The following is a 25958-nucleotide window of genomic DNA, read 5'->3' as shown; positions in this document are numbered from 1 at the left end:
GAGCCTCATATTCAAATCAGCTGATCAAAACCTTCATGCCCTCGTATTAGAAATAATGTCCCAAATTTGGGTGTGGCCATTGTTTCACGTATCTTTCTCCCACTCTATGATCTCCTGAGTGGCGTCACGACTGAAAGCCAGCGTCAGGGCAAAGTGTGACGGGCCTGGGTCAAATTTAATGTGTGATAAACATGCAAAAGATCATCTTTGAATCTGTGAGGCCCGGAACAAAAGGCTCTGTCACAGACTGGAGGAAGTGGCAGTCGACTATCAGGAGTGAATATCTCTGACTGCGTCTCTCACCTGCAATCTGTGCCGTGTATAAACCACAGTGTGTGAAGCTATCTCTGTCTACAACGGAGCATAGTCACCTTTCATGTCTGCTGCCTCGGCTCCATGTTACAGTTGTTTTTTCCTCCACTCTTGGCCCTGGCTCGAGCACTCCTCTGCCTTGTCCTGGCATGTTTCTAAGCTCCCCCCTCCTGTTCTCTTCACTCCCGCTGTCAAACCCTGTTTCTTTTTCCCCTGCTCTGACCTCTGTGTTATCCTGTCTCCCATTTCATCCATCCCCAGTCAACACAATGTTCGTGTGTTTAGCAAAACCTGCACTTGAATGCTTTTCACTGACGTGCTGTTTATTTTCAGGAGAGAAGACCTGCCATATCAAAGGACAGTTCAAAGGAAGGACTCAATCCCCAGGTGGATTTCTACGATAAATATGGCCTTTTTATCTGAAAAGCACAAATCCCTCTTCCCCCTTCTCGTCGTCCTCTGTGTCCCCCTCACCTCCCTGTGCCAGTCAACCAACGACACCTCAACCAGTCCCTCCAACAGCACTTCAACCACTTCCTCCCCTTCTTTAAACAGTACTACTACCCTGAAGGCTGTGCCGGGCTGCGGTAAAGGACTGAACCCCATCTACAGGTACCTGTGCGACCGCAAGGCAGCATGGGGGATCATACTGGAAACCTTGGCCTCTGCAGGTTTCCTGTTGAGCATCACTCTCCTCCTCGGCCTGCTGTTCTGGTCCCTTTGGCTCTGCGTCTCACATAAGAACCAACGCAGCAGTATTGGAGGCACGGTGACCTCCATGTCCATGTTCTTGTTGGCCACAGCGGGGATCTTCGCCATCACCTTTGCCTTCATCATCCGCCACACCACTCAGACCTGCCCGACGAGGATCTTCCTCTTCAGCGTGCTCTTCTCTCTGGCCTTCTCCTGCCTGCTGGCTCGCTGTCTGGCCCTTCTGGGCTTCGCAGCCACCCGGGGCTGGGGAGAACCAGCCGTGGCTCTGGGGCTCTTCACCGTGCAGGTTATCATCTCCACACAGTGGCTGATCCTGGTGCTGGTTCGAGAAGGGAAGCCCTGCGGGTACAGCCAGGAGGAATTTGTCATGCTGCAGATCTATGTGCTTTGCCTCCTGGCTATCAGCATAATCCTCAGCCTGCACTTCCTGTGCCGCTCCTGCTCCACATACAGCTACAGCTACACGGGGCCCATCAATCAGCAGGGGAGGGTCCAGGCCGCCATGCTGTGCCTCACGGTGCTGCTGTCCGCCTCCATCTGGGTGATATGGATCACCATGCTCACCAAGGGAAACCCTGAGTTGGGCCACCGGCCACAATGGGACGACCCAGTGCTTTGTATTGCGCTGGTGGCCAACGGCTGGGTGTTACTCTTGGGGCACGGGTTATCCCAGGTCGCCTTCCTCTGCAGAGGCGAGGCCAAGTCCAAGGATATCCCTCTGAGCTTCGCCGGCTGGACCAGCCCCAGCGCTGACATCCCAGGGCTGGCCAGTCCCAAGGAGGGGAAGGAAAACGGAAGCTTTGAGAATGATGGCGAGAACAGGAGAGGTGAGAGGCTGTCTTCATTGTCCATGAACTGACTAGAGTCTAACTGAAAGAGTATGAATCATGCTCAGAGCGAAGAAAGACAAGGGACAAAAAAATAATTAAGGCCGCAACTCACATTTCTTTTCCAGATTTAATTATTCTGCCAATTTTTTTTTACTAAATTAATCAACAAGTTTTGAGCTACAAAATAAAATCACTTAGGACCTAAGGACTTTTACACATTGAAATTGTTTTTTTTTTGTTTTTTTTATCTTAAATGGCTGGAATAAGTGGCAGATTCATTTTTATCGAGCAGTCCATTTGAATGGTTGTTTCAATAAGAAATATAGAAAGGAACTTTTTTTAACATGCGTATCCTAACAAGAGTTTACCCCATCTGAATCCTGGTCTCTGTGACTGCAAGTGACAATAATGGAATAATGGAAAATGATGAAATTGTATAATCTGAGTACAGTATAACAGCAGAAGAAGAGCCTTGAAGTTATCAGGACAACAATGTCAGTGATGTAGCAAAATCTAATGTCTAATGTTAATGTGAGCTATAGCTGCTATAAGCCAACAGTCACACAAGACCAACAAAGGCTTAAAACCTCTGAGTGTATTATATTGAACACTATATTTTAATGCTTAAAATGTAACTCTTAACTCAGGGGAAAGAATTTTTTCTCTTTTAGAAACTTTAACGTCTCACGTTTAAGCTCTTTCTTATCCCCCTCCTGCACAAATACCCCTACTGAAGGATCTGTACATGTAGCAGAGTCAACTCCAGCTTCTGTGTAAGACATTGAATATTTCACCACAGCAGCAAGACCAAAATGAACATGGAGTCTGTATCAAGACATGTATTCAGTTATCAGTAGGATCAGCTCTCAACTTGGTATTTATGATGAACAGTATATAATGAAGCGATAATTAACGGAGTGTATCATGTGTCTCCCTTCAGGCAGGAGAGCTGAGCCGGCACTGCGGTCGCCCTATGAGTCCGGATTCTCCATGACAGTGAGTAATAAACCATTAGGATTAACAAACTGACTCCACATACTACACTATTAAGCACTATGACCTTTTCCTACTGGAGGCAATTAAAGCCAATTTATTCTGTAAGGTTAATGAGTTTGTAAGTTTATCATGGGTATTAATTGCAGTAAAATGATGAATGTGTGACTGTGTGTGTTTCAGGAAATCGACCCTGACAAAGATTACACCATTCCTCGCCCTCAGACCACCAACTACAGGGAACCTTATGATGAATATTATGGACAAGATTAAAGTCACCCTGAGTCTCAGTCAGATGAAACTGATACCAAAGCCAAAGCTGAGGCGGACCCAGCTCCTGCACTAATCTGTACTTCAAGTACTTGGCACAAAAAAATGTTGTTGTGTTTTTTTTCTGTTTCATTTTCTGCTGCAAATGTAAATATGTCTGCATAGTGTTATCGAGGAATGTTATTACAAATCTGACAGTAGAATGTAAAATCCTCTGTCCTGAAGAGAAGAAAGAAAACTCAGCACTATAACTCATCTGCTGGGGTTTCATCATGGAGGCTGGCTGGCTCCAGATAGTCCAGCTTTAGCGGGAAATCCACATCATAAATACTTAGTGGAAGTGCATCTTTACGCTGGTGTGTGTGTGTGCGTGCGTGCGTGCGTTTGTGGTGTGCACACTGTGTGCTAGCCTGAGATGGTATATAATAGCCCTGAGGTGACAGAGGAGGCGTGAAACTGTCACTCTGAAGGTGCCAAACTGCTGAGCAGAGCAGAGGCATCTGTGAACGGTAGAGAGGAGGGATGAAAGGAGAAGGGAGGAGAGAGAAGAAGAAAAAAAAAACAAGCGGAGGAGAGGAGATTAGATGAGATGAGACAAGACAGGAGGAAGATAGGACAGGAGACCTGTCAGCACTGTGGGAGGTTTGTGCCATCACTGATTAACATCCTCATATTCAGAGTTACATTACAGTCGCTGGATGCTGCGCCACACCAAAGACAATACACGTCCTGTGTACATAGATATAGTAAATGAGGAATACAAGGTATGCCTTTTTTCCTGTAACAGATATTTCAATTGTTTTTTATACAGTCATGTAACAAGTGTTGTCAATAAAAATGTTCATCTATTAAAGCCTGGGTTTGTTTGCAACACTTTCACACCACCTTTGCTTCTCCCACTCACAATCTGCACAGATGGCATACCCGAGGCCAATTACTCTCCCAACCAAGAATCAGTGCCATGCCTCCAGGCACCTGCTGCAAAATGGAGCCTCAACCTCACACATGGGGCAGAGTGGCAGTAGTAGCAGAGCTAAACCACCAGGGGGCAATGTCTAGGCATAGCAAGAGAGACAGGATGGAAGAGAGAAAACCAGCCAGAAGAGCCTAGTACTAAACTTTTCAAGTAACACAAGCCACCTGCAATCTAATAGCAGAGGCCATCTCGTCTGTATTATTCACACAATGGCCTAGAATGAGTAAAATCATTTAAGATTCAGCCTGGGACGGTCTGTTCTGCATTTGTTTTTCTCACCCAGTGGCCTGTAGTGATTGCCATCCACAAGACAAAAGGTCAATTCCTCACTCCAATAGATGCAGTCGTCCCACGCCCCCCCCCCCCCCTCACCACCACCACCTCTTATCAGGCGGCCTTCAATCTATTCTTCCAATTAGTCCAACTTCAATTACTCACTGAGAGCATGCCATCAAATTGGCAATTGGCCTCTTGTGCATTAGAGCAATTAGCAGGGATATGAGGTTTCCCGTCACATCCAACCCATTTACGGCCATTAACTCCAGATGCAATTAAAGATTGTTCCAGATTGTTCCCCTTGGCAGCAATGAGAAAGTTAGAGGCGGTGGAAATGCTCATCGCACAGTACATTTGGTCCGGAGGAACAAAAGTCAAGAGTTAACAGTGATGCAACCGCAGCCGAGCGGCATTAATCGAGTGCAATTGTTGCCTCCATCAGTCAACTGACCCACACCAGCTAATGCACCAACTGAGAGGGAAAGTTTCCTGATAGGCAGAGGGGATTCTTGTTAAGGCTGTAATCATGAAAGTTTGCAACATCCCTCTATAGGTTACAGCCAATCAAATACAGGTCTCTTTATCTCCTCTTGCTATTGGGGGTGTGTAGTAGTTAACACAATCTCTCTCCTGATTGGATAATCTCTCTCCAGCCAAACACTGAAAATATAATGATAAGACTCAGACAATCATGGGAAGGAAATAACATAATGGTTACCAGCTCCAAACTCAAGAACCATATCTGGGGCTGTGCTCTATCGCCTCCTGATAATCACACTGTGGGAGTGCCTGGGACAATAACGTTGGACTGAACTGAGGGAAGTGGCATGTGGCTCAGGTAATAAGTATCCAAAGACCAGCATTAAAAACCAAACAGTTTATTTATTATATACATTCAATAATAATGAAGAGAATAAACAGAAGGCAGACACAAGGATGGCAAAATAAAACATTGTGAGAAAATACATGTCACTTATTGAAAAAACAAAATCACTTGGATAAATGAGCTTTTAAGAGCATGTGACGAAAAAAAAAAAAAAACTTCCACATGCATTTTTAAACCCATTTATTAATCCCTGTACAAAAACTCCCACTTGGGTTGACTTGAGCACAGTGCAAGGAGGCGGGAGGGGTGGGGGGTCGTCCTGCACACCACCTGCACACCTCTGTGGTTGCTCTGAGGCCTCGTCATCACGGATAGTCAACGATTCACTCCAATTAGAAGAAGACGGAAAAAAACAGAAGTGAAACCAACCCACAGGAGTCGCTGCAGCTGCAACACCTCGACATTTGCCAACTGGACGAAAAGAGGTGGAAACGCTGCTGGATGAGCAGGTTCATAATAATATAACGCTCTGTTTGGACACATTGGTTTTTATACAGACCAGCTCCGAGCAGAGTTATAGTTTGATGGGCCGATGTCATCATGTTAGAATTTTTTTTTTTTTTTTTTTTTGAGATTTACTTTCATTATATAAAAAAAAACAACCCACAGGGGTCCGGACATATCAAATTAAACTTTACACATCTGATATGACTGGTGATTACCACGACGACCACAGAGGCGCAGAGCGGAGATAACCCAGATTATTGAAGCGGGACCAAATCGTCTTCCTATAAAAGCGACTGCGGGCCACTTGCCTCCTCCCTTCCTCCTCCTTCCTCCTCCTCCTCCTCCACACCCAGACACTATAATGGACCTTTACTGAGATTCCTCCGTCGCTCCTGTCACCTTGCATTACATAACATCCAAGTTCCTTCTCTCCCCCCTCCTGCTATGTAAACACCTCCTCCTCCTCCAGCACTATGATTTGAATTCATGCACAAATGAAAAGATTCTGACTGACACCCTTCCTCTCTCACAAAAAGCATGCATAGCAACACTTATGATAATACTTGTAAGGGATAATAAGACAAAAAAAAGAGGTAATGCACGTCGGAAATACTCATTGGACCTACTGCACACAGTTTTCACAATCATACAAAAAAACAACATTACCCCTCCTCGCACCGCCCGCTCCACCCTGAGCGCACTGTACCCCCGTGGAAAGGAATAAAAAAAAAAGAAAGAAAGGAGAAAACACTGGGGGGATGTTGTTATCCTGTCAGCTAATGATTAATGGCTCAGCTTCTCACCTTCACCGTCACGGCCACAATGTCCCTCGACTAACCACCCACACATTGTTTCATTGTTCAGAAAGGTGGCCACTGCCGGGCCACAGGGCTCTGTCGACATTGTGTGGCCGTTTCTCCCACATTTACTTTGTCTGTAATTTGGCCCCGTTGGCAAACGCATTGCAAAAAAAAAAAAAAAAAAACCCTCTCGTGTCTACCTCTGTCTTCCTACATATCCCTCATGACTCCATCTGCTCTGATTTTCCTTGTCTGCAGCAAACACCTTTACATCCATCTATATAGCATGTTCATGTGTTAATTAAAAAAGGAGAGAGAGGTACAGAAAGAGAGAGAAAGAAAGAGGGAGAAAGAGAGAGAAACAGAGAGAGAGAGAATAAATTAGTGTGTAGAGTGAATCAAATTTCTAATTTCCCAAATTGCTGCAACCTTTTAAACTACATGCGGTTCTGTCTTTTTTGGAGCTTCAATAACATTTCCCTGGGTTCTGTTGCAACACCGTCGGGCCTACTGAAAAATACAGCTTCAACCCACAGATGAACAAAATAAAGTAAAAGGCAAGAAATAAAAAAAAAACAAATCAACCACAAAAATAAGAAATACATCAGGACCAAAAATGTGCTTTCTTCAGTAAAATCTTTGGAACCAAAGAGGCAAATAATAGCAATAACAACAAAGTGAGAGTATATGGAGATGTAATACATAGGACAGAGACTTGGTCTATAAATTGTCTGCTTGCCAGTCCTTTGATGAAGCCTTCAGACAGACCGATATAGAGAACTTTAAAACTATTCAGAGCAAACACTCCCAGAGAGCATGATGAAGGATTTAAAATTACAAAATGATGTGGACAACTAGTGAAAACAGTGAATATAAATAGAAAAAATTCTCATTACTTCAAGACTCCATTATATGACTGCAATGTCTTTGTTTCAAACGGGCTTCACTGTATTCTAATCTGGGCTGTTCTGCTGGGATCTACTGTTCTGCTGAGTTGAGATCAGACACCATTTCCACACACGGAGCAGCTCTGCCTGAAGCCTGGAGGCATAAATATCTCAATTGGCCAGGAGGGATTCCCATTTGGCTGACTGGCAGATGATTAGTTTCCCATGTGGGTGTTCCCGCTTCAGATCAGCTTCGCTAAAACTAGTTCATTTGTGTTCCGCGGTTCTTCGTCCATCTGACCTGTTCATTCACTGCGTTGCTGCTACAGCTGGAATGTCTGATGGTCCAGGACGTAGAAAGAAATGTACCGAGTCCTTTTTTCTTTTCTTTTTTTTTTTTTGGAAGAAGTACAAGGTTGAGCCTTTGAAGGGAAGTGCACTGAATTCTCAAAGTGGACAAACACACAGGGTCAGTTCAGAGCTGGAAAGGGGCAGAAGGTGATTCGATGTCCCGTCTTAGTGTTGCACTTACAGTAATGAATGGAACATGTGGAGACCAGCAGTCAGGACAAATCAATGGCTCTGTCACTGAAAACAATGGACAGTTTCAACACGTCCACGTTATGTGTGTGTATATATATATTTATATATATATATATATGTGTGTGCGTCTGTGTATATATGACATGTCTATGCAACTTCTTATCAATGGCAGCAAAACAGATTTGTGAAAGAAAAACTGAGGTAATGCAGAAAAAACAAAGTAACTTGGTTTTTTTCTTTGTCATTTTCACACTTTTTTTAAATCCTTTTTTTTTTAAACATTAGTTTTCTTGTTTCCTTTTACACTTGGAGGTGGGGTGGGGTGGGGGGGGCAAAGAAATGTTGGAAAATGACAAATACCGGAGACTTTTCCCCCCCATATGTCTTGCGGTTCGTAGTTTGCCGTTACCAGGACAACAGTGGTTTCTGTCAGTCGGATGCTCCCAAGTTCCCACCAGCTGAGTGTTCAGTAATCTGTCCTTACAAAACAACAAGAATGATTCCTACGTGTCCTGTATTGCGCAGTTTGTTTGTTTTTTCATTATTATACCACAAAGTTAAACCAGAGGGTCGTCTCTGCTGTGAGAGAGAGGGCAGCTTTACATCAATGTAGTGTTTAAAAACAGAAGTACCTTTTTTTTTTTCCTTTTTTTTTAGTAACGCTGTGCTGTGGCAGTTCTATCATTGTGTGCAGGTCGACACTAAAGGAAAATGTAAACTAGAGTAAACCGTATACTTGGTGTCAAGTGTTAAGTGTGTGTATATAGGTCTGATTAGGTCTTACAGGGCAGTGGATATACTATAAGTCCAGAGATCCTTAGGGGGAAAAAAGGTTTGTAGTGTTCAGGATCACACAGGAACGGCGGTCTCTCTCCTCCCAGGTCCCATAGCGTTTCTATGAACCATCCTAAATTGTGCCACGTAGATCAAAGTAGTAGGCTCCAGCTCTTTATGTGGGAGACACACTTGGTAGTTGTTGTTTTTTTCTGTTTGTTGTTTTTTTCTTTTTCTTTTTTTGTTTCCATGTCAGCGACAGACAAGAGGAGCACAGAAACAGAGTTCGAGTTGTGATGATGTGGCATTGAACTCTCGCCACAAAAAACAAAACAAAACAAAACAAAACAAAACAAAACAAAACAAAACAAAACAAAACAAAACACATGAGTTGTCACTACAGTCCGTCTGCAGAAAACTGGGGAGGAGCTCCTGCCAAACAAAGAGCCTGAAAATGTGTTTTGGAGCGATGTGGAATTCCTTGGGTGTGATTTGTGGTTTTAGTAAGGAGCAAACCTACTGTATCCTGCACGGTATAAACTGGCCTGAAAGAGACGGAGAGACAAACACAGTCAGAGGGTGGAAACACTGAGGTTACAGCTTTATCCTGCTGTCTGGAGTTTGGCTGTAAAATACAGCCTACACATGGTTACTCTACAAATTATACATCCATTGACCCAAGTGTGACCAGTTCCTCTGCAGTGTGACACACAGGTCCCTTTCACACCTGATATTACTGTCCGTCTCCGGTCTCCAATCAGAAGTGGTCAGCTCTGTGTTCAGGTATGAACACACCAAAGACGCATTTGAGATCCATCACCACATTCAGTGTGTTCACGTTCTTGTAAGAATGTGAACACAAATATAAGCACACTGAAGGATTAACTACTCCAATGTCCAATTTACTGTTTTAAAGGTCCAGTGTGACATATTTGTCAAGGTTTATTGGCAAAATCTGAATATACTACCAATGAATATATTTGTATACGTGTATAATCTTATAATTTATATTATATAATTATAATTATTATTCTTATAATTCTTCTTTTATATAAACATATAGCAAGGGTCTTGCTTAGAGAGTGTCGCCATCTTACGCCGCCATGTTTGTACGGAATGGAAAATCCAGCCAACCAGAGAGCACGTTTCAAGAGTTTCACGTTCATAAATAAACTATAGAATTATTAAATATATAAATAACAGAATCGATATGCTAGATGTCACTGTTTTCTCCTCATTTTACACACTGGACCTTTAAATGGAGAAAACTTTATTCCACTGTAAGAGCTCTAGAAGTGCATTCATTCACTCAACTCCTCTTTGCCTTCCCTCTCTCCCTCTCTCTCACACACAAACCTTGATAAAAGACCTGTCTGTTGAGCTGCTCCAACAACAACAGCAGCAGCGACACATACCTGTCTATTTGCATGTGAAACAGGAAGTGAGATCCAATCACAACTGACCAAACAATACACACGTGGAGACGCATTTCAAAGCAGGTGTGAACAGACGGACTTAGAGCTGACCACTTTATGGTAACACCAGGTCTGACCGGGGCCACAGTGGCCTCAAAGCACTGCTTAACATGGGAGACCCTGTGCTGTGCCCCCCACCCCCAATTAACTTGTGTTGTACTTGTTGTGTAGAGCTTGAGTCACTTTTCTCACCATGGCTCCCACTCCGTATGCAGCAGCTGCTGGAGTTAAAGCGTGGTATGGATCTGTAGTGTACACTCGGCCATAACTAGCAACACAAACACAAACAAACAAGAAATAATTAATTTGAGTTAAACAAAATAAAAACTTTGTTTTGCCAATCCACTCACACACTAGGACACATTTCTCATTATTCCCTCATATAGGTGGAGGTAATGAGCTAACAAATGCAGCCCAGCGAAGGCAGGCAAGAAGAAAACGGGCTGCAATGTAAACAAAATTAGCTTTGCAAATATTTCATGGCGAAGGAAATGCATTAAACATGTTTGTTAGACCTCAACGACACACACAGCGTGTCTACACCAAGCTGGTTACATGTGTTGGTACATTTTTTCTCCTCATGTCAGCCCTCTGTCCTCAGTAAAGCAGCTCCCGCAGCCTGTAAGTCATCTGCCTGGCCTGAACAAACATCAGAGGGACTTTCTATTGCTTTTATGAAATGTTTTGATTTGATTTTGTTGTTGACCAAAAAAGGGGAGAAAAAGAAGAAGAGAAGGGATGTTGTATCCGTTGTACAGGTTGTCTGCACATGGCGACAGTTAGTCTGGTGTATGCACAGTGTGTTTCCACTGTATAAAACAGAAACTTCTGTTTGTGTAAAGAAGACTCAAGAGGACCACTACAACCTTGTTTCTGTCCTGTAATAAATTAATTTTACTGCATCTTCTTTTGTAACTGCCAACAAATCCACATTCAGTGTTGGTTTTGCTCCAAAGAGCAGAAAAATACTTTAAAAACATTTAAAGAAGGTTAAAGTTTACAGTTATGTTGATATTTCATCATATTAGCCTGGCTCTCTGATCATGTTCAGGTAGATTTTACACAGTATTTCATCTTCTCCTATCACATGAGATGACATTTCCAAGCTTCAAGCTTTGCTGACTTTCACTATTAACTTATCCATTTGTATCCATCCATTAATCCTGTGTTGTTGAGCATATCTGTCCTCATACGCCCCCAAATCCTATTACCAGTGCCCTCCCTCCTCAACCATGGCTCGCTGTAAAGAATCCATCCTGTGACTGACGTCTGACACTACAGATCAGCTGTACAGTCTGCACCTCCGCACTTTTCATTGTGCAGCATGTGTGTGTGTGTGTGGATGTGTGCCCTGAGTTGACCTCACCTGTCACTGTAGGCGGCGGCTGCGGCGGTTGCTCCGGTTACGGCTGCAGGCTGGGCGTAGCGATACGCAGCGGCGGCGGCGGCAGCAGCAGGATACCCTCCCTATGGAAACACACACACACACACAGCAGAGCTCAGACACATGTCTCTGCGGTGGAGGACACCTGGGCTAAGGTGTGTAGATGACGGGGGGGGGGGGGTATAGAGATGCAATATACTGAGAAATACTTTTATTTGTGACTACCTACTAATAAATATAATTATATAACCAGACAGTCGTGGTTATTCTTATATAAATACCGTGGATATTACAGGAATTACTCAAACAGTCCATGTTTAATCATGTGTACATTTTTGAATTACTTCTTTCATTCAGAAAAAACTGAATAAATAACTTTACTCCCATAAACAATTCCTGAAATACAGTATATGTCAGTATATTGCATTTCTGTGTGGGGAGAGCAGGAGGTTGTGCGGTGTTGATGTGGGACAAGAAGTGCTTTATCAGTGAGACAGAGAGGAAATTGGGACTGCCGAGGTCGAGTTAGATTGTATTATTATCACTACAGGAGAGAGGGAAGGCAAAAAAAAAAAATGTGGAAGACAAAATGTTCACACAGTCGAGGCCACATAGGAACTTCATTGTCTTGTCAGGACGGGGGATTCGGGTAATGAACAGATATGTCAAGAGAACACCTACAGCCTGGGGACACTAAGGGATGCTGGAGTCTGACACATTATGGCAAAAAAAAACAGCATTTGTTATTGTTATTATTTGTGTTCTTACACATGGATTCAGGAGAAAGAAAACAGAGGAAGATGGAAAATAAAGTCACACACACAAACACACCCACACAAGCCTGTACTGACACTAAAAATCATTTCCTTGCACTGAGACTGCATGCATGACCCAAATTACAATTCAGACCTAGTCAAAAAAAAAAAAAAGAAAGAAAAAAAAACACAACACCACTGCATTTGGACCTGATCAGAACAGAGCACAGCAAAGCATAACAGAAACGAAACACCCCGGCATTCTCCGAGACGCCTGCAGGACATGGAGCAGAGATAGGGCGGGACAGAAAAACGGGCTGATTAGGTTGGAGAGAGAAAGAGATAGAGAGATAGAGAGACAGAGAGAGAGAGAGAGAGAGAGAGAGAGAGAGAGAGAGAGAGAGAGAGAGAGAGAGAGAGAGAGAGAGAGAGAGAGCGCAAGGCTTTCTGGGTAAGTGGAGGGAAAGGAGGACATGGAACAGTAAAACAGTATGTCTGCATGCAGCAGCTGATCAGCACATGCTTCAGTAATTACCCTGGGAGGGATCGGGGGTGGTTAATTCAGGAAGAGACCATGTTCTCCATTTCAACTTTATCTTTTTTTTTTTCTTTATAGATTTTAGAGCATCTCGCACCGCGGCCGAACACAGACTGGACCTTTGCTGCGAAATGGTAGCCTCCAATTTCAAAGGAAAGATGCAAAAAAACCAAACTTAAGTTTATAATATTTTTCTCTTTTCCTCTTGTTTAGCTGTTTAAGTTACTTTCGCCAAAATAGGGATAGAAGTCGTATTTCTACAAAACCAAGAGACAAAAGAGACCACGCTCTCTTTTGAACAAACTGGAAGGAAAAATGTACACTCATGTACAATTTAGTAGTTTAGTAAACAAACAAACAAACAAACAAACAAACAAAGCCCTTCCCGCACAATCAGAAGAAGTGCACATTTCAGTGAGTTAGTAGAAAAATAAAGCAAATTCAAAGTAGTGGTATTTGTTTTATAACAACTAAAAAGACAACATGTTCCAGATCAGATCAGAAGATGATTCATAAGATCAGAGGAAGTAGTACAGTAAAACAATGCACACGGTGGGTTTGGTGTTGAGTTGACCCTACCTGAGGCAATCTGGGACTAAGGACTGAGTCCTGAAACACTAGTCTATAGAGAGAACAGAAACAACCGTTGTCAACCTGGATACGCACCCTCACACACACACTCACACTCTTGTTCATATATTCGCACACTCGTCCACTGATGCACCCTGCCGCATCCGCCCACAGAGCAGCCTTTGTAGAGGTGTTTGAGACCCTCCATCCTATCATTAAGATTTCACAGCTCTCCTTTTGTTTTCCATTTTTTGAAAAAAAAACAGCTCAGCCTCTTTTGACCTGGGCTGCGTTCAAACTGCATGACGGATACTTTGTCACAACAAACGGCACCAAACAGAAAAGGAAAACAACGTCTTGAGTCATGAAGGATTTCGTCTTAATTTGCGGCGTGTTGTGCTTGTAAAGAGTTTTTTTTTTTTTTCATTGTGGGCTCATTCACCTTTATGCAGGCAGCTCTGTGCAGGGCATGACTGGACGCACATGCACAATCACCCCCAGAAGAAAAAAAAGAGCAGGAGAAAGGTGTGAGGGGAGGGACAGAGAGGGTGTGTCGGTGGGAGGTGAATTTACTTACATATAGGTCGGCGGCTCCGTAAAACCCATCCTGATACACCACACTGAGAGAAGAAGAGAAGGAGGGAGAGGTGGAGGGAGGAGGGAGGGAAGCAACATAGGAGGGAGAAAGGGAGGGGGATGGATGGTGTGGTGGAGGGGTGCAAATGGAGTGGTGCACAGTCCCAAAAAAAACAGAGTGAACCAAGGTCACAAGACAGCAAAAACAAGAGGGAGAGAGAGAGAGAGAGAGAGAAAGAGAAAAGTAGTTATTTCACACCCATGCAGCATGCAGAGGAAATACAATTTCCATCTAAACTCCACGACTGCAACCTAACACATTAAACAACAGACCCATGGGGCCAATAGATAGTTCTATGCAGTTAAATACCACCGCGGAGTGGCTGTTGTTCCCCAGCCTCGGAGAAAATTAAGGCGAAGGCCACTTAGAACGGATCATTTAATGAGGACGATATCTCAGAAGTGGAGTTTTCAGTGGAGCAGATATGGAGAGGGTATTTCCTGCAGCCCCCTAATTTCACCTTGTTTAGCTTGATTTGAATGTTCATCATCGGTAAGCAAACACAAGGCCATTAACCAATCAATTCTGCCTCGATCTGAATATCATAGCAGTCGTAACCCCATTAGCCAATCATCACAGCACAGCAACAACATGCACAGTTCACATACTGAAGGGACAAAAAAAAAAAAATCCACACGTCACAGAAAATGTGAATAATTTGTAGCAAATCTGTGAGCAGGGTAACTGCTTCTGCATAATGACTGAATGTGGTTTGTGTGTGTTTATGCAAATCCGACTGATGGTGGTATCTGGGTGTTTATTCAAATGAGCCTTCGATGGTGCAATCCCATCAGTGTGTCATACTCGGCTGAATAGCTTGTGAACCGACTGTCAATGTGCCAGTTGGACTTGCTGGAGAGAGTGAAGTGTAAATGATGTTTGAGCACGAGAAGTGTATGAGCACAGCTGTGTTAAACAGAGACCTGGTCAAATAGATTCTGAAAACAGCTTTCACGAGGTGTTCCTCGATAGGTTTACCAGGCAGCCACTACTGTACACAAAACTACTGACTTTAACCTTTTCCTTCCTGCTGTGTTTTCTATAAAAACACGCAGATCTGGACCAGTGATGACGTGTGTGTGTGTGTGTGTGAAGAGGCTGGGTATTCATCTTACCCAGGGTAGGTAGGGATGGCAGGCTGAGGCACGGCAGCCCGTACAGCGCTGTAAACGGGCCGACCCCGGCCCCTGAGGTGGGCGCCGCGGAACGCCGCTGCTGCTGCTGTCGTGGCCGCTGCTGCTGCTGAAGGGTACGGGAACCCTGGGACTGGAGGAGGGGAAGGACAAAGAAGGTAAGGAGGGGGGGGGGGAGTAGGAGAGAAGGGGTGTGACAGCAAATGATTTAGACATGAAGGATAGGTAGGGAGAGGAGAATGTGAAGAGAGAAAAAAAAGAGGAGGGAGGGGGGTGAATGATGGAGCAACGAGAGAAAGGAATAGTCCAACTACAGCCTTGAGTGCTTGATATCACTAAAAGTGTCAGAGAGCAGAAACGCTGGGAAAGCAGTGCATTATTATAAATTAAAGATTGGAATGTGACTAAAATTTCAAGCAGGCTGCAGAGACAGTGACGGAGATGGAGACCGGCCTCACCTGCATAGATCTCTGGTCCGTACACGGCCCCCACCATGGGACTCAATTTCCACCCGGCTGACAGTCGCAGAGAAAGGAGAGGGGGTAAAGAATGAATAGGGGCAGTTTTTAAAGAGCACATTTATTACTATTCCTAATGCATACGATTAAACTGTAGTATCGTGTTTCATATATGAACACAATCTATCCACATCATTAGTCACACGATGTTGGTATTCACGGTTCACAGGGTTCTTATGGACCAGTTCTATTGATTAGAAAGAAGAGCTGTCGAGCACCGCTGAGGAGTGGTTTTTAAAAACTGATTGTATTGGCTGCTTCTCTTGAGGCTGCTCAGCTGACCTTGTTTCGTAAGACAGATTCCCAGGGGAAGTCAAAAACCAAACTGCAGGAGATGATGATGTAATAAATGAAAGAGCACATGAAACAAAAAAAATGAAAAGCTGCTGAGCTGTTGCCAGGTTCATCAGCTGAACCTGCTGCACCAGACACGGGGCTCACATCTGGCTCCACCTCTGGTTATGACAGGTGGGAGGTCGTCTTACAAACAGACAGTATGAATTAGCCGGGGGTGGGGATGCTAGATGACCTGGACGGATACACTAAAAGGTCAACAAATGGTCTGGTCTAATTGCTGGCTACAAAATAGGGCACAAACCAGATTTTATCTAGAAATATATATTTTATCACACGCTGCAGCAGCAGCAGCAGCATCTGTGACAGGTTTTTTCCCCCCTACACACTAAACTAACAATTTATATTCAGATCATGAGATGAAGTCACTCTGCTTCTTATTCAAATCCAGTTTCCCTCTTATTCAATAAATGTTACACAATAGAGGATTATTACTGCGATAACACCTCTGTCTGTACTGTAGAGTTCCTTGCTCTTTTTTACTGCTGCATGCTGTGGAGGTGATCTGTGAGCTTCAATTTCTAGTCCACTCACATCATAGCTGGTAGGTGGTGGCAAAAATACTAAAAACTGAAAATAACCTGCATGAATTTGGTTTGCTGATGGTCTCGTTGCAGAACGCAGTCTGCAGCAGAGCCTGCGGGGAGGCAGCGCTGTGGCTCAGTTGTCTAATTTACCCATTGCCTGTGTCTGCCTCCCCCCCGCCCCCCTCTCTCCCGCCCCCCCCTGTGTAGCCTACCTCTGCTGTTTGGATTATTAGGACGGGCAACGGCTCATTATTTGTGCGTGTCGGTGCGGTCGTTACCATAAGGCAGCGTGCTGAGCGCCTCTCCGTTAGGGTAAGGGCTGACCATTTTCTTGTTAGTCATCACCCTGGCTGTGGCGTTATTCACCTGAGGACGGAGGAGGAGACAGTCAAAGACGGAGACACAGCAATTCAACAGAGGAAACTAAAGCAGCATAGACTCAAAAAAAAAGATTGCTAGCTCACAAGGCCAAGGCTGATACATGTTTACAGTAGGATTATATTCAACATGCCTGCGGTTATGTGCTGCTCTTACATATGCATATTAAAGCGCTGCTATTATTTGACGTTGTGGCCCTTTTACTTGTATCAAGTCTATATTATCAGTAATCAGTCTGGGACATTACTTTTGTTTTTCTTGTTAAAAAGTTGCACACTGGCTTGAAGCTAGCTGCTGGCCCACCAACAACACTGATGTGACATGTTATTTTCTAGTAAAGAATTTGGCTTCTCTCTGCTGGTTTTTGTGTTAAATACAATAAATCTCCTGTATCACGCACTAGTGTTATAATGAACTCTTCTTGTGATCGGTGTGGAAGAATTTCTCCCCCTGACAAAAGCTGCTAACTCTTTCCACAGTGTGTGAGCGTGTTTATGTTGCTGTGCATGTCCTTATTTGTGTGTACAAGTGGGATGGAGGGGGAGGGGGGGGGGGGGGGGGGGTGGCTGTTAAGGGGATTTTAGTCATCATGCAATTAAAAGCGAGTTGCCCAGTAGAGATTTGGTGATTCACCGTGTAGGGATATGAGGGTTGCCATGGGCGCCATTGGTCATGTTGCTGCTGCGACTACACATAAAGGGGGGATGGAGAGTGGGGGACATAGCAAAGGAAACTAAGCCGTACTTTTTTACTTTTTTTTTTTTTTGCATGCACAGGTAAAAGTATTGTGGATGTGCATGTACTGTGCATGCAGGCTGACATTTCAGACTAATGCTTAGGCCTTTCAATCCAAGATGGCTGCTAATCTCCTCTCTGAGCTTCAAAGGCTCACACTCCGCTCCCTTGATCTATCCTCATCTTCCTTTGATGGGCTTTAAGAGAAGGAGATTGTAGCTCTCTGTAATAACCCATACTGCCCGAGTGTGCTGTTGAAGCTCCACATCTGACTGTGTGACAAGCTAAAGATTAATGACCTTTTGGCGTGTGTGTGTGTGACAAAGAAGGAGAGGGAGAAAGACTGAGGAATGAGAGTGCTTGTGTATACACACCCGCAGCACTCCCATTTAGAAGACCATTAAGGCCTAGGCTGCCACTCGCATTGCCTCTCTCAGTGAGTCATGTTCTTTATCTGCCGAGCCGCATTCAAATGGAAATGAGGTTTACCTCATTTTTCCCTCATTGCAAATGACAAGGTCAGTGGCGAACAATTCAATTAGCCTAGCCTGGCTAGCTATCTGACGCAACTGTCCGCGAGTGTCTGAGTGGAGACGTTTTGAAATTGAGCTAATGAATCAAATTAATGTCGTCGTTTATTTTCTATCACAGTGGAAAAATGTTCAGCCTTGTGAGATGTTTGATGTTGATGAGTAACCCCTCCTGATTTAGCCTACGGTACGTTAATGGTGGGCAATCAGCTGTGTCTGTGTACCTAAGTTTGTGTAATGTGCAATTAATACAATTGGATAAATTGGTTGACAGTAACACATGCAAATCAACAGAGACCAATATAGAAGGCAAATCTCAAAGTGTTAATGATAAATAAAACATTCAGCCTTTCTCATCCCACTTTTGCCCTCCCAGTCGAGCCTGAACAATAAACCCAGACAAAATGAAGTCACATTTCCATATGAAACCAAACTTGTGGGGTTTACATACCTAAAAAGAAATATTCAAAATAAATACAAGGAAGAGGGAGAGAAAGAGGGGGTGCAAAAACAGTTGTTTGACAAAATTAATAATCGTATAACACAGAAATTACACGCAGCCAAATATGGGCGCATCACATGACCAAGAGTGAGTAACAAACCAAAAAACGTAAAAAAATTCAGCCAATCAGCAAGCGTTGGATGCAGCATAGAGACCAATCAAAAACAATCGCAGCACTCCCACATCGAACACATACGAGACAAAGATGGGACAGGTAGGTTAAGAGGAAGGGATGCAGGTGAGAAGTAAAGAGACAGAGCCAGTCCATGTACAAAAACAGGAGAACATAAAGATGGAGTGAAGAGAAAGAGAAAAAAAGGGAGAAAATTTACATGAGCAACACAAAAAAAACTAATGACAATAACTGTTTAAAACACAACATATATACCAAGGTGCATCATTCAAATAAAGCAATTAGATTTGGTGACCATTCTCCTGAAAATCTCATTATATGTGGTGGGTTGAGAAACAGAGCACCAAAGGATGGAGGGAACAGAGAGAGAACGAGAGAGAGGGAGAGAAAGAGAGAGGGTGAGAGAGAAGGAGAGAGAGTGTGTGTGTGTGTGAGAGAGAGAGAGCAATCCTCATTCCCAAAAAAGGAGAGAAATAAAATAAACATGATACACTATGCCAGGCATTAGAACCGTGTGTCACAAACTAGGACCAGTACACTACGACTACGACTACAACTACTAATACACAGACAGTCCACTACAAGAAAACCAAACCAAAAGAGAAAAACAAAATGGCAGCATAATAGAGACCCAAAAACACAGCGAGGTAAACCCCATATCGGTTTAGAGATGCATATGGTGACAACAACACTGGGGCTGTGTCCGAAATCACTCCCTGGTTCGCTCCTCCCCATACGGCAGATGCTACGCACTCGGCTCTGCAGTGAGCAGTAAATTGAGATTTTATCACAATCGTTTTGCATCATCACTGTCAGCTGCTGAGCCGCACAACAGCAATTTTACCATCTATGAAATGCAGCGCAATGCATTGTGGGGAGTATTGGCAGACAATGGTACATTATCATGAAGTTAAATTTAAAAAGCATGATTTTTTTTTGAGAGCACCACTCACGGTGGCGAGACGAAGCAAGTGAACCCATTGGAATGATCTTCATTTGTTTATATTTATGTCTTCATATAAGGTTGAAGCTTCATCCAAGTAAAAATAATGAGCCATTTGTTCTTGCCCCTACTGAAAACAACGTTCAAACTATCCCAGTGTAGGCTGGAGAAAGTATGTGAACCCCTGAACTAATGACATGAACAAGGGGTCCAATCAGTGAAACAAGGCCGAGAGCATTCAACCATTTTTGATGTTCACAAGAAACATGCCTTGTACAAGAATCGTTTCCATTTTAACTCTATGCAAATCAGCAGTCATCTAAGAGAATTAATTTTTTTCAGACTGTCTATAAATGGAAACGATTCAGCTCTGTGGCTCCTTTCCCTAGAAATGGGCGTCACAGTTCAGCTCAGAGGACTTCAAAAGAACAAGATGTTTTGCTTACCAATGAAACTGAGCTTGAACTGTTTGTAAAGAACATGCAGTACTAGTGTAAAAACTGCATGCTAACTGGAAAACATTAAGCCCAAAGGTCAAGAACAGCAGAGAGAACATCATGATGTGGGGCTTTGGGCTTGTGGCTGCTTCTGGACAGCTCCACACAATTGAAGGGAAAATGAATTAAGTTGGATTAAAATCTCTTCCAGGAGAACGTCAGAGCGGCTGCTCACCTGCTGAAGCTAGAAGCTGGTGATGCAGCAGGACAATGACCCTAAACATCGGACAGGTGTAAGTTACCCAGTAGAGATGGTGTGCAGTGATCTCAGAGCTGCTCACACCAGACACCCTGACTATCTGTTCGTGCTGCATCAGTTCAAGCAGGAAGAACGTATTGTCCAGGTCTGATCAGCAGCTACTGAAGAGCTTGTTTGAGGATATTACTGCCCCAGGAGGCTTTAACCAGATATCAATGCACCCAAGATCACAACTTTGTGTGATGCCAGCACATTGTGTTTGCATTTGTAATTCTGGTGAAGATCAAATAACTACTTTTTTTCACTTAATGCTGAGAACCAGGTCATTTCAAGAGGTTCACACACTTCACATTAACACAAATTCAGACAATCAATTGAAACGGTGGAGGGTAAATGTTGTTCACGATATAACGAACAGGGAGTGAATTGGGACATGGCCTGGCTGGTTTTAAGCGACCAGCCAGTTGCACCAGCTGTTCGTAAACTTAACCTGGTTCAGATCTCAGTGTCTGCTAAGTGGAATTTTACACATCTCTAAACTAAACCAAACCAAATATTTCTCACCTAGAGATTAGCTGCTGCTTCATATTTACACCCTCTGAAGTACACATATTTTTCCATGTACATGGGAATAGATAACAAAGGAACACCTTCACAAAAGATATGTTTTATTTCTAATAACGGTCACTTTTAGATGTTATGTTTCCCAGTGACTTCCTGGTTACAAAGCTGATGGCTCTTGACTGGACAGCACTATGTGTTGTGTGTTTCGTTTACACATTAAAGTCTGGATAAGCAAATACAATTCAGTTTTTTTTTTTGTTTTTTTTTTACTTACTAACTTAGTGATGGATTCATGAATAGCTGGTGCAACCCAATCCAGATCTTCAACAGCATGGTTTCTCAACACATTTGATTTTTATATGCATTAACAGAAGATCCCCAATGAGCAGTTCAATATTAATCTTTAATGGCACGACACAGTGTGCTAGTTTATTATGTGCTATTCTACTTGTGCTGGCAGTAAAGACAGGCAGCAGTGTTACGGCATTTTTTCAACTGCACATTGTGTCCACTCGGCTGAGATCTGACAAAGTTACACTGTGCTAAAAGCAGGCAGGTCAGTACAATAAAGGAATTCAAAACCAGAGCAGCAGTTATTATTTTCCCTGTAGCTCGGGGTCTGCATTCACTCAAAGCAATCGTAGGCAGCAACAGGGAGCAAAGCTTCATATCATTTCTGTTGATTTTAATTAATTAGGAAGGAGAGGACTATGTACATTGAGTCCGACGGAGAATTAATTAGATGGATTGTAGATAGCCGTGTGATTGCATAGAAGAGGGTGATTACATTCGGTCATTCCCAGTGAGGTGTTAATGATGTGGTGGGGGTACGGACATGTGGAGAAAATATTACCGCTAAAAACATTCAATGTGTTGAAAGATGCTGTGTCCAATCTGTCTGTGTGCCTGTGGTACTGTGCTGTTACATAATAGCAACTGCTTTCTAGGGCATTACATTGTGTGGGCCTATGATCATTACATCTGCTAAATAGAAATGCAAAGACTAATGTTGTCACTTCACAGTTTACTCTACATAATGCTGTGTCAAAGGCCCGTTGCAGGGGTGGGTTGGGAAGGGGATCAGTTCAGTAATAGATGTTTGTACACAACTTACCGTTGCCGTAGAAACAGCGAGTGGTTACCGTGGAGACTGACAACAACACACAGAAGTCGTCAGGGAAACAGAAAAAATATAATAAATAAAGGAACAAATATCCTAGTAACAAAAGAAACCTAAATGCCCCCCTTTTTTTTATTGCCCCATGTGAAATTAAAACCTGACAGCAGCAGTGTTACAGCTCAGAACAGAATAAAAGAGAAAGAAGGAAGAGGAAGAAGAGGGAGAGGATGCTAGCTCTCAGTGCTTAACAGAGCTCTGAGCATCATTACAACAATCAGACCGGTGACAGGAAGGTGTTTGGTGCCCTAGAGAACAGAAGACATGGTAGAGGAGCATGGAGATACAGGGGCAACCCCGTCCTGACCCCCAGAAACTAGGCTACTGGATGTACAGTACAGTGAGATGCAGTGAGTTTAAACACCTCCGAGGAAAAGTCAGAAGAGCAGATACAAATGCACACCACTCTCCATTATAAGAGCAGGATAGCAAAGGTTGCTTTAATGCTGTCTGGGTCTATTCCAGTCAAAAGGACAAGCGGAGGTATTTTGGTTAGATGTAGCAAGAAATGACTCATTCTTGTGTGGTATAGTTAGGCCACAAGAGAAGTGTGTGTGTGTTTGGAAACTGATCGTGGGTATAGTGGCTATAATTTCCAGTTTTTACCAGTCACCACAAAAGAACATACTGAAGGACGGTCAAACAATACATACAAGACAGGAAATTCAAAAGAAAATAGATGGAAAGAAGAGGACACAAAATGAGGCAGACTAAAATTATGAAAAAAATCGAACGTTAAGGTTAGAAAGAACAGCTACTTTAAAATTAAAAACCAAAATGACAAAGACAAATCTTGACTGGCGACAAGAGAATGAAGGGATAAGGAAGAGAAAGAATGGAGTCAACACACACATAACAACATAGACAGAGGGTTGGAAAGGGCAAAGTACAAACTCTCTTTCCCCTTTTCTTTCAACCTGTTCTACATTTTCACTCATGTACAAAGCAAACACACATGAATACTCGCACATTTCATTCAGTTTTTCTAGGGCAAATCATGCAATAACGGATAGATCTGAGAACAAAACAAAACAGGACTGGTCAAATCCATAGCAGAAGGGGAGTTTGGTGTGTGCATGTGTGTGTGTGTGTGGGGGCGGGGGGTTCGTCTATGAAACTGGGACATGGGGAGCTGGTATTCCTTCGCTTCAGGCCATCACCAATTCAAAATCAAGTTCTTTTCAATTCAATCTCTCGCAAAGGGAATATTATATTACAGCTGAATTAAAAAATTATCCAAAATGTTCATTATGGGAATGACTAAGATGAGTAGAAGGCCAGCTCTGTCCCAGTGGGGAGTGTGTGTGTGTGTGTGTGTGTGTGTGGCAGCAGCACTGGTTGGTGAAGAGTGTGCATGGTCAGGCATGCAGAACCACAGGCCCCACTTCTTCTCATCCCCCTCTCATCCCACATCCATGCAGCGATGATGACGCTCTTTTACTCAACAGCCCACCACCACCCCCACCCCCACACCCACAGCATGCAGAGAGAGCTGCACCACTTTTGACACACTCGGGCTACTCTGCACCATTGTTGTTGACATGTCTGACTAAAACTCTGCGCTGCGGAGGAGCTGTCACTTCCCGTAACGCTCCGGCCACACAGACCGACCACAAACACACGAGCTCGGAGCAGTGGTTAGTGAATGAGAGAGTGAAGTCCCCAGGTTTCTGCATGGTCTCTTGTCTATGTGACTACTGTCCTCACAGCAGTCGCTACTGACATTTTCCAAATTGTGGTTTTTAAAGTGTGAACCTGCAGATTTGTTTTGCACAATGCTGTTTGTTTGGTCGTGGATGAAATATACGGTCTCTATTCTGACATGTACAGATCTTAATCTTGGCATGCTGAGAGTTCAAACACTTCAACTGTAAGTAACAGTATAATAAAGCCAGCATGCACCTACATTTCCTTTTAGATCATCAAACTGTCGCCTGTTGACAAATGGGAAAGGGAACAATAAACTGTGCATCATGGATATTGTTTTAAAACTTAATAAATGTAATACTAATTATTTGTTTTATCATCAGCTATGCAAATGAGACCATGCAGAGACCCTGACACACTTCCTGTCCAGCCTGCAACTGCAGCCAAAGGATGAAATGCGTGCACATATGTAAAATACACATATGTGACTGAATGGTTAGGAGAGAATTGATCCATCGTTAGCGTCCTACAGGTCAAAATGTTACTGCAGACAGATGTTATGTTAGAGCATACACACAATCGCAGAGACAGCCATGGGCGGATGGAGAAGCACTGAGGTGTGTATGACTGTGAGTAAGATACACACCGTCACCTATATATACAGTAGGCCTGTAGGACTCTATATATACAGTATATATAGCATTGATGGTGATGAGATGGGGTCACAGAGAAGCAGGTAGAGACAAAGTGAACTGTAGTTTGGCCACTTACATGGATACATTGGAAGCGCACAGGAAACTGACTTCTTCAAAGCGCAGAGTTTTATTCCAGACAAAGAGAAGTACAGTATGACTTTAAGCAACAATAAATCTCCTTCTATTTCATATAAGCTACACACATGCACACTATGGGGCAGCTAAACTAGGAGAGGAACCACTAACTAACTCCCATTGGCATGCACCATGGATAAGAAATGTCAGCACCAGTTCAGGTAGAGCAAACTTTCAGAGACACAGTGAGTCAGAAGAATCGTTCTGAAGACTCAGCTAGTTCAGCCTTGGTTTCTATGAGGCACTCAGGTGCAACTAGGTTCATGCTAACCGAATACGTCCCATCACCAAAAACTATTTCAACGAAATAGTTAAACATGCAAGGAAAAAAAAAACATCCAGCTGTCTGCAGGAGTGCCTCAGTTAGGCTTCATACGTCCATATTAAAATACCAACCATGCACACTGAGGCTACATCGACTAAAACCCATGCCGGTGGACAGCAGTGAACTACAGTCACACACAATAGTTAAGTATTTATGTATAACCTTGGTATACAATAGGCCTATATTTCAGAGTTTCTGAATGACAGAACAAATATAGAAAAGAAAAAGAAGCTCTAGTTATCTTTAACCATCTCAGTTCAACAAACTCTGAAATGATATGACCAATTAAAGCAAGAGTTACTGCAGCGACATCTGCGAGGACGGAGAACTGCCAGAGAGCATTGCCTCAAATAGAAATGTCCGGCCCTTTCTCCTCGGTTGAAAAGAATGTATAAACACAAATCCACCGTTTGTCCCGCGCCAGCCTTTTGTCTCTTCAAGCCCATGCACCATAAACAGACAAGAAAGAAACACACTCTACGGACTTTTTTTTGCTGCTGGCCCACCATGCAGCCGATACATGACCTTCTGCAGCCCAAACAACCACTACTGGAGGACATGCAAGAGTGACAACTGAAAACACAGACGGACTGGAATCGCTGATTTGAGAAAAGTGACCGATTTCATGCAAAAGACCTGGGAGGAAACACACAATCAATAAAAAAGCAATGGCAGGGACACAACACAGCTTGTTGACTGATGCAGGGAACATTGGCTCCATCAGTATCCATTCAGCTTGCTGATTGACTGAGGGCGGGCGTGGCAGAGGGGGAATATATTGTACCAGTGGATGCAGGTGGTCGTGTTTCATTCTCGACCACACTGCAGCAGAACTGAGAGTACAGAACTAAAAAAAAAAAAAAAAAAAAAAAGAGAAGGGGGGTCCAGCCAGCCTCATC

At 43.4% G+C, this 25958-nt stretch overlaps 2 protein-coding genes across 6 annotated transcripts in view; one reads left to right on the top strand and one right to left on the bottom strand.

Moving 5' to 3' along the window:
- Window positions 1–718: 718 nt before the first annotated feature.
- Window positions 719–3122, top strand: LOC310989568 (G-protein coupled receptor family C group 5 member D; the record flags this gene model as incomplete). The annotated part of the gene is made up of 3 exons (XM_083976668.1): window positions 719–1853; window positions 2797–2852; window positions 3033–3122. The coding sequence occupies 3 exons, from the start codon at window positions 719–721 to the stop codon at window positions 3120–3122; spliced, it is 1281 nt and encodes a 426-aa protein (XP_083832794.1).
- A 5126-nt stretch (window positions 3123–8248) lies between these two features.
- Window positions 8249–25958, bottom strand: part of LOC310990510 (RNA binding protein fox-1 homolog 2-like) — a 45556-nt gene continuing 27846 nt past the window's right edge. For 2 of the 5 annotated variants that reach the window (XM_083977907.1, XM_083977910.1), the window contains 8 exons: window positions 16878–16965; window positions 15659–15715; window positions 15183–15333; window positions 14008–14050; window positions 11550–11650; window positions 10376–10451; window positions 9058–9253; window positions 8249–9022 (listed from right to left, as the gene is read on the bottom strand). In XM_083977907.1, coding sequence (XP_083834033.1) covers window positions 9209–9253; window positions 10376–10451; window positions 11550–11650; window positions 14008–14050; window positions 15183–15333; window positions 15659–15715; window positions 16878–16965 — 561 coding nt within the window. In that variant the 3' untranslated portion in view covers window positions 8249–9022; window positions 9058–9208. Of the gene's footprint in view, window positions 9023–9052; window positions 9254–10375; window positions 10452–11549; window positions 11651–12707; window positions 13483–14007; window positions 14051–15182; window positions 15334–15658; window positions 15716–16877; window positions 16966–25958 lie in introns of those variants that run through there. The other 3 variants (XM_083977909.1, XM_083977908.1, XM_083977911.1) reach the window with 3 other exon arrangements.

The sequence above is a fragment of the Trachurus trachurus genome (assembly GCF_905171665.1).
Source record: "Trachurus trachurus genome assembly, chromosome: 8".
NCBI classification, from domain to species: domain Eukaryota; kingdom Metazoa; phylum Chordata; class Actinopteri; order Carangiformes; family Carangidae; genus Trachurus; species Trachurus trachurus.
The sequence above is the reverse complement of the archived record's forward strand: the minus strand, read 5'-3'. Positions and strand labels throughout refer to the sequence as shown.